We start from the raw sequence: 16110 nt of genomic DNA on the forward strand, positions 1-16110 counted from the left end.
TTTTAATTGGAATTTCTGAGCGAGCTGCTTATTCCTCCCTGGGTAGCTGACCTCCTGCTTCTGAGGGCTAACTTATTAGCCATCTTTAGATCCAAAAAAACCCTGTGAGTTTGCTTCTGGGAAGGATATTAAAACTTCTGACATGGTGTGCCGTTGTATGTACTATTGTTCTCGACAGCAGTGACACAATGCCATGTGGGAGAGTATTCCTTCTTTCTCCACTCTTCCTCTCTCCCCCCCACCCGGACTCCTTTTGAAGGTTGGCCACTGTGTGAACAGACTGCTGGACTTGATGGACCTTGGTCTGATCCAGCATGGCTTTTCTTATGTTCTTAAGGAAAGATTTGGGAGGAGCCCAAATCAAGTATGAAACAGATGTTCTCCAGCTAGGGATGCCAAACTCCAGGTACTAGCTGAAGATCTCCTGCTATTACAACTGAGGAGGGCAGGGTTTGGGGAGAGGAGGGACTTCAATGCCATAGAGTCCTATTGCCAAAGCAGCCATTTTCTCCAAGGGAACTGACCTCTGTTGTCTGGAGATCAGTTATAATAGCAGGAGATGTCCAGCTCGTACCTGGAGGTTGGTAACCCTACTGTTCATCAACCTATTCGTGGCTGTTCAGTAGGTTGTATTCCTAACCATGTAGCCCAGCACAATTGGCTTTTAGCACCTGTGCATTCTCACGCACCCCAATTGAGTTCCACTACCCCCCTCTCTTTGCTGCTTAACTGATCTGGTAAGCAGGCAGCAGTTTAAATAGACAATTAAATCATAATAATCACAATAAATCATATAAATCAGTCATAAATAAATGCTGTGTTTTAATAAAACCCTACACTTCAGCATCTGTCCTAATAGTGTCTAGTTATGCTAGTGGCTGCTAAGTGGTTTGCAAAAGTCCAATACAACCTGTTCAGCGGGCATTTGCAGTTGTTTGGTGTAAATAAAACAAGCTGGTTGATCGGTTTACGCCTGATCATCACCTTTGAAGGCGGTAAGTTCGATTGTCAATCGTGTTTAAGGCGAAATTCGCAAAATATCTAATTGCAAGGTCTGCAGCGCAGGAATATTAAAAAGCAACTATCTCAATTCATGACAGAGAAGGTAAACAAGGATAACCTTTCACAAAGCAAAGTATTCATGGTTCTTAGGCAGTTTCTTTGCTTTCACAGCACTCCGCTGTGACAGATCCCATTCCATCATAATGAACCAAATTGGCTTCTAAAATCAATCACTGGTTAAAGGCCTTAGTAAATGGAACTAACAGCTCGTTAATAATTCCATTTCTTGGTATTAGATTTATCTTTGCCAGTCTGGATTGCTGAAAGTTGTTGAACATGATAAATGATTTGGCCTGTTTCAGGCTAGGAAGTAGCCTTTCCTGTGAGTGTACAGTACTGGAGCCTTTAGCTTTAATCAGTTCCTCTAAGAAAAATCAAAACTTCATCACTTGTACATTATCTTTCCGCTGCTGGGATGTAGGTTAGGAGAGAGGTACAGTCTTGCCAATGATGGCTAACTATGAACGTGACTTGAATTTAAAGTCGAGTCTTTCCCTTGTCTACTCTACGCAGTATGTGACACTACTTTTAAAGAAGAATAAGCTTTTGATTGTGGCATATGTGTTGTTTATTCCTTTCCCCAAGAATTTATCTATCTTACTGGTGCCTTTTTAACCCACCCTTCCTGCAAAGAACTCCAGGAAGTATACATGCATCTCACTTCCTCATTTTATCCTTACAAGAGAGTTGCCAGGTCCCTCTTCTTCACCAGTGGGAGGTTTTGGGGGCGGAGCCTGAGGAGGGCAGGGTTTGGGGAGGGGAGGGACTTCAATGCCATAGAGTCCAATTGCCAAAGCGGCTATTTTGTCCAGGTGAACTGATCTCTATTGGCTGGAGATCAGTTGTAATAGCAGGAGATCTCTAGCTAGTACCTAGAGGTTGGCGACCCTACCTTACAACAACCTTGTAAGTTTGAGGCAGAGACAGAGTGAATGCTACAAGGTCAAGCTTCATGTGAAAGTGGAGATTTGAACCCAGGTCTCCCAGTTCTTAGTTTGAGACACTAACTCAGGGGTGTCAAACATAAGTCCCGCTGGGTTACATCATACAGGCCTTTGACAATCTAAATAAAAACCCACCTGGCTATAGGTTTGCAGCCATTTGCATTCATCAGTCTGAAAGAGGAAAATATCAGATCTGATGTGTGATACCAAATTGAGTTCCCACACTGTTGGCGTTGTACTGTTCTTGACAGAAATGTACATTGTGAACAGATTTCAATAAGAGATTTTCATAAAGCCAGGTCCCAAGGATATTCCTTTTCTCAGCTGAAGCGAACTAGAGGGATTTCAAAAATAGCCTTAAAATAAAGACACACCTGGACACCTATTAGCAAAGGGAATATTACGTAATAGAAAAATCTGTCTTTGTAGTAGGAAAAAATAGCTATGTGGATGTTCAGAAACCCTCTTACATATGGTCCCCATGGAAATTTCCAGAAGACAATGTTATTTTACTTGGCTTGCTTTTAATTTGTTTATTAAAACGTAGTCATGCGAACATTGTCTGATCTCTGGGGTATGGAGGAATATGGCTGATGTGCTCAAATGGGTTATTAATACTATATTAAACTATTGTCGAAGGCTTTCACGGTCAGAGTTCATTGGTTCTTGTAGGTTATCCGGGCTGTGTAACCGTGGTCTTGGAATTTTCTTTCCTGACGTTTCGCCAGCAACTGTGGCAGGCATCTTCAGAGTAGTAATACTGAAGGACAGTAGACACTGTCCTTCAGTATTACTACTCTGAAGATGCCTGCCACAGTTGCTGGCGAAACGTCAGGAAAGAAAATTCCAAGACCACGGTTACACAGCCCGGATAACCTACAAGAACTATATTAAACTGCTTATGATTTGCTATGTTTATGTATCTTAACTATAGAAAGCCAGAGGATGGAATAGTGTTAGAGTTTATTATCTCTAAGTTCACTGAGTTAGATCTTTTGCCTGCAACGAAAATGTAAAACAGCATTCTGGGATTACTTCCACTGTTGCCATTTAGTTTGGAATTGCCATCATGTGTTTCCTCAGCTCAAAGGAGACTCCAGGTGCCATTACCGACTGCTCAGGAAGAGGCTATGGCTCAGAGGTAGAGCATCAGCTTGCATGCAAAAGGGTCCCAGGTTATCTCTCATTCAAAGAATCATGTAATAGTTGATGTGAAAGACCTCCACCTGAGATCTTGGAGCGCCACTGCCAGTCCGAATAGACAACACTGATCTTGATAGGTCTAAGTATAAGGCAGCTTCATGTGTTCAAACCTTTGTGGCAGTTTTTTGCTAACATAAAATGCAATTGCAGCTCTTGGCTGTGCAGTCAAAGTACTATTGAAGTTTCTAAGGGTTACTGACCCTTTACAGTTCCCTTTTTATCTTCTGCTTCTGGTTTAATTAATACTTCCCATTCTCTCTGGCTCTGGCCACAGGTTTTTCTGAATGATTGTTAATTATCAGTTCTTGTTTGTGGGGAGAGGAATTAAGTACTTTTAATTTGCATCCAAAGCCATTCTTATTGGGGTTTTCTTAAGATTTTATTATTGTTATAGTTTATTGTTTATTTTTGTAATTTTTAAATTACAAAAATAAAAACATCAAACAAAAAAATGAGCAATTGGTTTGACAGCAAAGTCAAAAGCAGCAGTTGAATTTCTCCTTCCACCCTGGTGACAAGAAATATTAATTAACTATTGGTTCAAGAATACATCAGCCCCTGGAAACAATGGACAAGGCTGAAAGCAAAGGAATGAATGGAACATTACAGGGGCATGCAAACCTTTGCTGAAATGAAGTTACTTTACTTTGAGAGCAAGGAAATAGCTGGTATAGCTAGATATTTATAGGGTATATAATACTATATTAAATAGTGCTGCCTGTTGCAGTTCTGCTGCTTTTGACTGACTGCAGAAAAGGAATGACTGAGCAGTACAGAAGTGTCTCATTGTGGAAGCAGCCTATGTTACATTTATATTGGGCTGAAAAGCATTATTTTCAAAAATAAACTTTGGAAAAAACTGACACCTGGATAAAATATCTCCTTCCGATGAATCAGATTTTGATCCTTAAAGCATTGTGCTTTCAAAGTTGTTTTGGGAGAGCTGAATGCAAGCAGCAGGTCGCATGCAGCGCTGGCTCGCTTCCCATTTTGCTTCTCCCCAAAATTGACACAGGTATTTGGCCTGAAAGTAGGACTGCCAGGTCCTCCTTCGCCACGGGTGGAAGATTTTTGGGGCAGAGCCTGAGGAGGGTGGGGTTTGGGGAGGGGAGGGACTTCAATGCCATAGAGTTCAATTGCCAAAGCGGCCATTTTTCTCCAGGTGATCTGATCTCTATCGGCTGGAGAGCAGTTGAATTAGCAGGAGATCTCCTGCTACTTCCTGGCAGTTGGCAACCCTACCTGGAAGGAATAACAGGGTGTCTCACTATTACTCTCAAGACTGGACCATGAAGGGTTTTAACAGATAAAACGAGCATCCCCATTGGGCACAGACACAACCAAGTAGCTCATGCATTCTATCAGCACCTCTGAATATAGCCATGACTGCCAGCATCTATTGCTGCAATATTTTGCACCAGCTAGTATAAAAAAGAGTCAGTGTGATGTAGTGGTTAAGAGTGGCAGGCTCTAATCAGGAGAACCAGGTTCGATTCCCCACTCTTCCACATGAAGCCTGCTGGGTGACCTTGGGCTAGTCACAGTTCCCTTAGTCCATGAGAAGGCAAGCAATGGCAAATCATGCCTCTTGCCTTGAAAACCCTACAGGGGCTCCATAAGGAAGCTGTGACTTGATGGTACTTTCCACCACCAGTATATAAAAAAGTCCAGTGAATTCAAGGAGGCTGTATTTCTAAAATATATTCTGCCTCTTTGAACTCTCTCATCCCCACCTACCTCACAAGGGGCCTGTTGTGGGGAATGGGAAGGGAGGGTAGTTGTAAGCTGCTTTGAGACTCCTTACGGTATAGAAAAGCAGGGTAAAAAAACCAATTCTTCTTCCTAACCGGAGAGCAAATGCTCTCAGAACACTTCCAAAATTCCCAGTCATTAAAATCCCAATAGAAGCATGGAAACCTTTTTTCATTTCTTCCATATTACCTACGCAAAAACAAGGGAGTCCTGCTTTTCCAAAACAATTCTAGAAGACGTACATTTAGTAACAGCACATAAACCAACATCTGATGGAATTCCCAACTCTAAAATTGTGTGTTTTCCTAAGGTTGACACTGGGCAATTGCTCTCAGGCCTGTCAGCATCAAATCTCCCTTGGCTATGAAGAATCTCTAGTTTATACTGCTAAGCAGCAGAGTTGGACAAGGGAGCTTGAAAAGTCTGACAGCCCATTCAGCTGTAGTAGGCAGCAGTATTGTCAAATAACTCATATCATGCTCCAAAAATTACAGTGTTGAACCTTGGGATTGAAGCCAGGTTCAGCCCTGGAGTGCACCGGCTGAAATTAGCTCTACGTTCAGACAGATGTGAGTTATTGGCAGTGCTGTCCCTATACAGTGTTACTCCAGTCTAAGCCCATGGGAAAAAATGGGCTTAGATTGGAGTATCTGCATAGGACTTCACTGCATATTTGTAGGTCTCCATCAGATTTGTGTTCAACCTTAATTGGGAAAACCATCATTTAGGTTTCGGGGGTAGAGTATGAACTTGGATTTGAGATAATGGGGAGGGGGGTCCTCTAGAGATCATTGGGGAAATGCCCAGGCAAATGTGGTCCCTTGTCTGCCTATTTCCGCCTCTGGAAATGTTTTTTTTTTCTTCTTCACATGAAGAATAATTAAGCTCCAGGGCAAACAGGGGAACATTCATCTGTCTGGGCTACATACAGCTTGGAAATATGTCTTGTTAAATTTGTTTAGTTATTAGTCTGTTCACTATGTTCCAAGATGACAGTACTGAAAATTCTGCTTGGAGAACAAGTTTTTAACCTCTTAATGGGCATTAAGCACGCCGATAGCAACAAGTATGGCTGTCACCCGAATCACCAAACCAAGTAAATGCTAGGGGCGTCTGCAGAAGTATATGAGGGATTTCACAATATTCATTTGTAGCACAAATGCCTGTGTGTGATGTCCTAGTGCTCACAAACTGCAGAAAAACTCCTGATTCTTAGCCATGCTAAGTTCAGACTGCACACGAGAGAACCCTCAGCTTTATTAGAAAGAAACCTTGCATGTAGAAATGAGTTTAGATTGGAGCCTAGCCTTCTATCCCTGACATAGTTTTCTATGGTAGGGTTTTCTTAAGCATAGGGAAATGTTTACTCACAAGTCCCCACCCGCAATCTAAAGTGGTACAGAGGTACAGATTTACCACTTTAGCTGCTGCCTGTGACCATGAAGCATAAGTGTTGCTGGGTCTGAGGGGGAAAAGGGCATTAAATATCACTTCCAAGTGATGTTCTCTTATTCACCATATGTTTTGAAATGTTGTGTCTTTGAAACCTGTTGAAGTTATTAACTTGAAATACAAATCATGACACAATCCAGCTTGTACAACATGTGGTAGCTGAAATAATGGATATCTTTAAAAGAAATGAGATTGAAGTATATACCCTCCTGTGGGCACATTATTGGACCTAAATTATTATAATTTAATTGCCTAACTAATATCCTACGGGCCTCCTAAAAAGTGGATTTTAATATTTTCTAGTACAATAGTACTTACGCAAGCCCTTTTTGAAGAGAGGGTCTGTGAAACAACTTTTGACCAATGCTGCAGCATGACATTGCTTTCATATTCCTGGCTCCAAAATACACATAATGATAATTTTTTATTTTTAAGCATATTTGCATGTGGTTTGGTTTGTTCTATTTTTAACCTCGTAAACATCGTTTAAGATATTTCAGTGTTCTCAATCCTAAACTTTACATGAAGTGACAACGCAATCCTAAGCAAAGTTACAACCTTCTAAACCTGTTGAAGTCAACAGGTTTAGAAGGGTGTAACCTTGTTTAGGATTGTACCGCAAGTTCTGCTTACATGACCCTTGATTTATTTCTGTGTCACACATCAAATTCACAGTCCCATGGGTTTCTGATGCACTTATGTGGTGCAGCCTCACAGAGCATGATACAAAGAAGGCTGAGGCACCCTCTCCAGAGTTAGAGTGTCTTCCAGTAGCTAAATGGGGTTCCCATGAGGAGCATTCCTCAACATGGAAGAGAATGCACAACAGCTAGCCATGTGCAATTCTGCATGGGGATAATGGAATCTCCATGTCACCAATTAAACAATAGGACTGAAGCACCTATTTGAAGTATAATCAAAAACAGACTTTCCAGTGCCTTTGCAAAGGATTTATTTAGAGTTGGTGTTTTTGACTTTAGTCCACAAAATATTTTTTTAAATGCACATTTTTTGCTCCAAACAGTTTTTCATTCCTTAACTTCTGTAAGATCAGTGGGGGTAAAGCTGATTAAGGGTAAATTATCATTTTCACACAGTTTGAGAATCCAGCATTAATGGGTCTTCCTTGGTGTAAGTAGTTGATTATTTACCCTCCAAGGAACATTTTCCAGCTTCTTAAACAGCCTAACACAGATTAATAGCTTGTAAAAATCAGATGAATTCACTCATTCAGATGAATTCACTAATGGATTACAGGCACTGATGTGTGATAATATCAATGAAATGTACATTTCATACATTGGGGTATGAAAAACAAATTTACATTGACAGTTTTACAAGCCAATGTGATGGGTAATGTTTTTAAAATAATAAGTATTCTGACTTAACTGGATAAGAGCGTGAAGCCTAAATCACTTTCATGAAAGGTGGTGATAAACATTGCCTTCAAGAACCTGTTCTAAGAGCATATTTTGAACAATTTCTGTATCCAAACCTCGCAACATTTCGTTTCTCAGTAGCCTGACTATATGCATAAACCTGATATTTCAGTAATAGTCTCTTACTGAAGGCTTGTAATGAATTGTCTTGATCCCTTTGGTTTAAACAATGGTGCTAAACTAGGTGGAAAGTGCCAGGGATCTTGAACCAGGGACTCTAGCAGCCAGTCCTTATAATACCCTGTACTCTGCACCCGCTATAGCTTCCTGCCAAAAGAGAGAGCCACTGGCAATTTGAGAATCTGCAAGGAGAATCTCAGTGGCTCACCTGTGTATACAAGGGAACGCCAGGGTTTCACCTGGCCCTACAAAGAATCTGGTCAGTCTTATCTCTAGAATAAAGAATGAGCTGCTGCCAGACGGCCTTCCAGGGAAGGGGCCGTGGCTCAGCAATAGAAAATCTGCAGAAGGTCCCAGGACCGGGTTCAATCCCTGGCATCTCCAGTTAAAGGGACTAGGCAAGTAGGTGATGTGAAAGACCTCTACCTGAGACCCTGGAGAGCTGCTGCCAGTCTGAGTAGACAATACTGACTTTAATGGACCAAGGGTCTGATTCAGTAGAAGGCAGCTTCATGTGTTCAGCCCACCTCCCCTGTGTCAGCCAATACCCATCTCAGATGCTCTGAGATAGCAAATTTCGGATTACCAGATGGTGGGGTGGGGGATGATAGTGAATAGTTCATGACTCCTTCATTCACGCCCTGCTGTTGAGCATCCCATAGCATCTGGTTGGCCACCACTGAAGACAGAATACTAGGCTAAATGAACCTATCCTCTTTTCCAGCAAAGCAGCAGTTGTCCTCTGATGTACTTCAAATAACTTTGCTAAGAGAATTAATGTTGGCATATTGAGATGGAGATGTTTGCAGAAGGACAAGAACTAAATCTAATTTGGACCTGATAGGTATATTTGGGCTGGAGCTATTTTGCACGATTCCTTGTTTTGTTTTCATTTGCAGAGGACATGTTACTCGGCCTGAACGAATTGTTCAGTTTTGTGTAAGACTTTCACTCGGGGACTTGTGTTTTCACAGGTGCAGTGGGAGTGCATAAACCCCAAATACAAAGTAAAGAAGAAGAATTACAAGAACTCCGGCATCGTCATTCTTAACCTGTGCAAGGTGCTGTCATTGAAACAATTTTCTACAATTAAAATTGGAAAGTTTTTTTTTTAAAAAAAACATAAGATGCCAAACTGACAACACAGTTGAAGAAAGGAAGCTGGAGTCAGCAGTCTGCATTTTGCAGACATTTCTATGTAAAAATAAATATGTTGAAGCATATCACAGAAGGTTAACCATGGTGAGAGACTCCCCAAAGTAGCATAACAGATGATGTTGCTAATTCAGGGCAGATCAACATTTTCATAGGGCTGGCAGCTGCTATGCAGAAAGAAATGTGGCTGTTGACCCTTCCGATAGCTCAGCTCTATTCCCTATGTGTATTCAAAGACAAATATTTGCCTATGGAAAGTAATACCAGTATTCTGCATGCTTTCTTAAATTCATTACAAAGGAACAAAACCTGCATTGCTGATGCATTATATTGTGTGTTCATAATTCTATGGATCAGTATTCCCTGAGGTTATACTATAACCACCAAGGCCACTTCTGCAGGGGGGTAATCCCCTGTTTTGCTCTCATTGCTTTTCCCTCGCACCCATCATTCCCCCCTAGCCTTCAGCAGATGTATTGCCATTTTTCCCCTTTCTATCGGTACTAGGAAGGTCACTATAGTGTCCTAACACTATAGCGATATTTTTACAGTGTGGATGACAGGCGCAAGGGAGGTGGTAAGCTCTCCTTCCCTGGAGGTTTTTAAGAAGAGGCTAGATGGCCTTCTGTCAGCAATGCTGATTCTGTGACCTTAGGCAGATGATAAGAGGGAGGCCATCTTGGCCATCTTCTGGTCACTAGATGTGTGGAGGGGGGAGGTAGTTGTGAATTTCCTGCATTGTGCAGGGGGTTGGACTTGATGGCCCTGGTGGTCCCTTCCAACTCTATGATTCTATGAAATTACACCAGATGAGGGTGGAGAGAAGAAGAAATCATCACCTTCCGCACTTACCCTAAACCCATTTTGGATATGGGCCTATTTCAGGAAAGGGACCTATTCCTGAACCTATTTCAGGAAAACATACCAAATCATGTCTGGGGAAACCCTCAGTGGAGCCGGGAAAAACCCTGAAGGGGGAAACAGCATGGGAGTATCATGTGGAAGTCACAAAAAGAGTGACGGCAGGTTTTTTTTGGGGGGGGGGGGTTGCATAGGAAAACCTGTACGTGGAGCCACCCTAAGGTTTAAAACAAATATAATGCTGGGAGCTCTGTGAAAGGATCTCCCTCATGCTTTGAGTGAAGCCATGGTTGCTGTGCAGGTCCCTGATTCAGATCAGAACTGTGGCATGGTGGGAAAAGAAGTTGAACTCTTCTGTCCCTCAGTCACACAGACCAGGGCTCCCCAACGTTGTGCCTGTGGGTGCCATGGCGCCTGCCATGGTGCACCTTTCTTGGTGCCCACCAGGTGTTTTTAGAAAGTGGGTGGGACCAAGTGAGGCTCTTGCCTACCTGGGCTTCTGATTGGCCCCTGAAAAGCTGGTCGGCTATGCAGATTAAAATAACATTGTTTTAGTATTAGCTGCCACCCCAGTGTTTGTTTTGTTCTCTCTCACCCTTCCTTCCCAGCGTGTTTTTTTAATTGCCCCTCTTCTCCCCAGTCTCTTGAGGCAGGCATTTTGTGTGTGCGCCATTGCCCTGTGTCAGAATTCCCAAGGTGCCTGTAGGCTCAAAAAGGTTGGGGACCTCTGACTTGAATAGGGTTGCCAACTCTGGGTTGGGAAATACCTGGAGGTTTTGGGGGTGGAGCCTGCGGAGGGCAGGGTTCGGAGAGGGCAGGGACTTCAATGCCGTAGAGTCCAATTGCCAAAGCGGCCATTTTCTCCAGGAGACCTGATCTCTGTCGCCTGGAGATCAGTTGTAATAGCGGGAGATCTCCAGCCACCAACTGGAGGCTGGCAATGCTAGACTTAAACTAAATCCATCTACCTCATCCATCTACCTGTGGTTTGTTGTGGAAAGGGATAGGCACAGAGAGGTTGCCCCCCTCCCATTCTTTCCAGACAGAGTTTTTGATTGGAAAAAAACACTACTGCCCTGCTGTGAATCCAGACCCCAATATAACCTTTTAAATCATGCCAGTTTTTTTGCACCTCTGATTCTGAATTGCAAGGAATGGCGGGAGGATTTGGGGCAGAAATCCGCCATCAGGTTCTTCCACATATGTCCTTCACTGATAGAAATGGGAACCGCACAATAGCAGCTGCTTGCATCTGTTAGAGCAGGATTTGAGCAGGAGACCTTCCTATGGGATTGTTCTCTCTTGAGTCCTTTAAAGTCTTGGGTCCTGGTTACAAAACTGTAAGAAGAACTCAGCTTCATTTGTGATTCAGTGTAATCCACAGCAGAATCACACCCTTCTTTCTCCATTGATTTCAGTAAATTTAGAAGGTTGTAACTCTGTTTAGAATTGCGCTGTCAGTTGGTGATACTAGGGACTGGTGAAATCCGTAAAATGGATTATGATTGCTAAGGAAATCATTGTGAGTAAATAAGTTGGAAACTGTACAAATCATGTCAGTATGCTTTTGGGGTGGGGGAGTAAAGGACAAAATATATTTTGCCATGAAAGCACGAGAGAGAACCCTTCCCAATGCCCGTTGACTTTAGTACCATTTTATATGTGTTCACTTTCTCTGGAAAGGAAAGGATGCCAAATAAAGGATGTTTCTGGGCCTCCTCCACTGCTATCTCCTTCCATTCCTCGTCTTATAATGCTCTCTAACCAGCAGCAAGCAGGAATATGGGACTGCCAGCTCCAGGGCTAATACATGGCTCGTAACATATTGACAACAGTCTTTTTCCCATACGTGGCCATCTCCTATGCATGGCCATAAAGTTGCATTAAATAGGGGAAGTGAGAGAATCATGGCCCACCAGTGGAAATAATGTGGTAGGGCTTGAGCTGGTGGCATAGCATGAAGAGTTATTTATCCCATATGCTATCACTGGGATCCACAAGCTTGTTCCTATGACGAACAGCTTATAGAGCAGTGTTGTCTTCCACCTCTCTGTAAAATAGGGTTGCCAGCCTCCAGGCGGTGGCTGGAGATCTCCCGCTTTACAACTGATCTGCAGGCAATAGAGATTAGTTCACCTGGAGAAAATGGTCGCTTTGGAAGGTGGGCTCAATGGCATTATACCCCACTGAAGTCCCTCCCCTCCCCAAACCCTGCCCTCCCCAGCCCCCACCCCCCAAATCTCCAGGTTTTTCCCAACCCGGAGCTGGCAACCCTACTGTAAAAACAGTTCCATTATCCTTAGTGATAATAAAGGGGGAGGGAGCTACCCTCTCTCCAGTGCATAGGCATAAAGGTTTTGGGAGCAGGTGTGGGGGGGAGTGTGAATGCTTTTTTTTTTTTACTTGCAATGTTTTTTTCAACAAGTACTTTCTTCAGAGAAGCATTTCCCCATGCACTACAGAAATAAATACTTAAGAGCATGCCATTTTAATATGAGTTTCTCTCTGTTATTTCCAGATTCACAAGATGCATTCGTTCTTAGACTACATCATGGGTGGCTGCCAAATACAGTTTACAGTAAGCAAATTTTAACTGGAGATAGAACCCTTTCACAGTGCCAGATACTGTATTTATTCAAATGCAAAACTAGAGGTTCCCCCCCCCCCAGGTATGCCAAATTGGGGGGAGGGGGGTCATCTTACATTTGTATCCAAGTTACAGTCATGTTCAGTAATAATTTTTTGTGGGTGTGCCTACAGCATTTTTAGAGAGAGTCATATTCAGGGTCGACTTTCCTTTGAGTAAATACAGTACATGTTAATTTGGATGTGAGATAAATTAGACATCAAGTACCATTCCCCCACACACAGAGCTTTTGTTTACACTCACAAATATAAGACAAAAAAAGAGGTTTGGCTATCCGTTTTAGAACAGCTTGCAGAAGTTTGTCATTTTTCAGAAAGGATTATAACTTTCCTGTATTATAGCTTTTTCTTGAAAATGTTTGTCCCCACCAATAATAAAAAAACTGGTTATTTGTGTGAGTCATTACAGAATAGCTCTGATGGGCCCTGCCAGACATTCCATTGATGATATTGGCTAGAAATAGTGAATCAGACTCCCAAAGACAGTCCAAAACATATAGCATACCCCCTGAAAAATAAGGGACAATCAAATAGCAACATCCTAAGACACTTAAGTGGCTGCAGTCCAACCAATTTTAGTCACTGCTAAGAGTGCAATCCTCTCCATACATTCTGAAATTCAAGGACATTTATTCCCAAGCAAATACACACTGGGAAGGCAAAAAAAAAAAGTCTAGGGTTCAAGCAAAGAGCAAAGAAAAAAGTGGATGAAGTTTACCAGATTTATTAACCTATTACAGGGCAGCCAGACGTCAAAAGATTACAGACTGGGCAAGGCATCAGGAGGACATAATGATATTAGCAATATAACAGGAATATATCAATATGTCTTTATACACTTTCTTGTGGATGAATAAAAGCAATCAAAAAAGTTTTACAAGTTTGATAGTATGAACATTAATGCTATGATAGAGGTTTGGAACAGATGTAAGTCCTTTTCCCCTGCCAGTTCTGTTAGCATCTGCTGTTAGAGATAGGGAATTTGCCTAAAACATTGACATAAAAAAATCAAGAATTGGGAAAATGACAAGTTCAGAAGGCATTTAGATTATGCAATAACTATACTATACCCGTGTTGGCGAACCTATGGCACGGGTGCCACTTCCGGCACGCGTAGCCCTTTCTGCCGGCACGCACGGTTCCTCCAAGCCACTGGTCTTTCCGGCTCTGCCCCACCCCGGATGGGGGAGGCTGTAGCCCAGGGGTGGGGAACCTCCGACTTGATTGGCGGTGGCCCCCGGACTCTCCCACAGAAGCTGCCACCATTGCCGCCGCTGGAGCGTCTGCGGCCAGCCAGGCGGGTGGGAGAGCGGGGAACAGAAGCCGAGCACTCACACTTGGCATGGCCGGCGGCTTCTCCGGCGCCCTCTGGGCCTGTGCGGGCGGAGGGGCATGGCTGGTCGGTGGGTGCGAAGGAGGCGCCCTCTGCCCCACCCTGCTCGCCTCTCACAAGCCTGCTGCCGCGCCCCACCGAGTGGCAAATCCAAGGCAAAACCTCCCATGCATAAATGGCCTCTTTCTTTTTCTGTCTCCCTCTGTCCTTTTCTTTCTCTCCCTTGCTCCATTTCTTTCTCCCTTTCTCTCTCTTTTTCTTTCTTTCTCTCCCTCCCTTCCTTCCCTTTCCCCCTCCCTTCCCTTCTTTCCTTCCTTCCTTCCTTCTTTCCCTCCAGCGGCTTCTCCGGCACCCTCTGGGTCTGTGCGGGCGGAGGGGCGTGCAGTCCTATTCCACCTTTGAAGTGCCCACAAGCTATCCTCCAAACACCTTTCCATTTGTCTTGATATGTAGAGAGAAAACACTAAGGAACTAGTTGCCAATCTCCAGGTACTAGCTGGAGATCTGCTATTACAGGTGATCTCCAACCAATAGAGATCAGTTCCCCTGGAAAAAATTGCCACTTTGGCAATTGGACTCTATGGCACTGAAGTCCTTCCCCAAACCCCGCCCTCCTCAGGCGCCACCCCAAAAACCTCCCACTCATGGCGAAGAGGAACTTAGCAACCCTAGCCTCTCCCTCTGGGCCCCCTCTGGGGGTGGTATTCAGGTTAAATTGCCGCATTGGCACTCAGCGATAAATAAGTGGGTTTTTGGTTGCAGTTTGGGCACTCGGTCTCTAAAAGGTTCGCCATCACTGTACTATACTATTTGTATAATTCAGAATCTTAAATTTTCAATATTTTATTATTTTCAAATAAGAAGAAATAAAGTAAGATTTGTGCTGAACAAATGTGAGTGTTATTTGTATTTAAAGATGATAACAAACACAGTAAACATGGTTGAAGTCTTTTGGTTTTGAACTAAATGCTGAGAAATGGAAATTTATCCATACAAAAAGTTCATTGTTTTCTGTGAAGATGCAGTTAAGAGAGAACTGTTTCAAAATAATTTATCGATGGTATATGACACCTTTAAGGTTATCTAAAATTAGCATTAAGATAAGTAGTAAATGTTGGAAAAAGCTGACTTTCAACATATGTAGTGGGATGTTGCAGAGTGCAAATTTTCTGGAAAATGGTTTGTGAAGTTATTGACGATATTTGAAACATAATTCTTCTGATGAAGCCAAAAGGTTTTCTGGTGTGTGTTTTTTAACTGAAACTGAAATTGTTGAAAACAAAGGAACAAGTTAGTTTCCCCAGAAACTAGCCATGATGGAGATCATGGACCTTGGTTTGTCTTGTAAAGGCAGATTACAGCCCAACAGGTTCCCAGCCAGATTAGAGCTGTGTGCATGTGGGAAGGAGTTTAACCTTCCTTCTCTGCAAAATTTGTTAGTTAAGATCAAAACTCCCATGTTGTTTTTGTTGTTAGCCTTTTAAAAGGCAAAAGGATAATTTTTCTTAAAAGGGACGTAATTATTATGTATGTGTAGGTTACACACGAGGCTGGAGACAGAATTCCAACAGCAACCACTTTATTCAGTTAACAGGGAAGAGAGAACTAACTTAACTGCAAAACCCCCCAACTTATATACAGTTCCCAACCACCCAGAGCCAAACACCCCAGTCTGTGGTTGGACGGCCAAAGTCCACCGTCCAATAGAAGACACAGACGACGGAGCCTGGAGCAGAGCCTCAAGCTCAACACAGTTCAGCACAGCTGAGTCCAACAGTTCAGCAGTTCAATGGTTCAGCATAGTCCTTGTACCAACAAAATACATTACAGTAATCATCCAGGAAGCCCAGTTCTGAACTGTAAAACTGTGCAGGGGTGAAAGGGTTAAAGCCCTTTCCCTCCCCCCAACTGTGCAGCCCTAATATGTATTGTGACTCTATGCTTTAGGTCAGGGGTGGGGAACGTCTGGCCCCGGGTCCGTTTAAGGCCCGCGAAATCATTTGATCTGGCCCTTCATGGGTCCTGGCAGATCTCTAGCTCAGAAGGATCTAAGACTGGTGATCCGCCCCCTCCCATGGACAGGAATAGCCTCTATTCAAGGCAGATGTGAGTTTGTTTTGCCGAGAAAAGGCACCTTTTCCCC

At 43.1% G+C, this 16110-nt stretch overlaps 1 protein-coding gene across 1 annotated transcript in view; it reads left to right on the plus strand.

The window, feature by feature from the left end:
- CPNE4 (copine 4) overlaps nt 1-16110 on the plus strand; it is a 185957-nt gene that overhangs the window by 132300 nt on the left and 37547 nt on the right. The window contains exons 8-9 of the mRNA XM_056856978.1: nt 8947-9033; nt 12507-12566. Of these exons, the coding sequence (XP_056712956.1) occupies nt 8947-9033; nt 12507-12566 (147 nt within the window). The remainder of the gene's footprint in view (nt 1-8946; nt 9034-12506; nt 12567-16110) is intronic.

Source organism: Euleptes europaea, chromosome 11, assembly GCF_029931775.1.
Source record: "Euleptes europaea isolate rEulEur1 chromosome 11, rEulEur1.hap1, whole genome shotgun sequence".
NCBI classification, from domain to species: Eukaryota; Metazoa; Chordata; class Lepidosauria; order Squamata; family Sphaerodactylidae; genus Euleptes; species Euleptes europaea.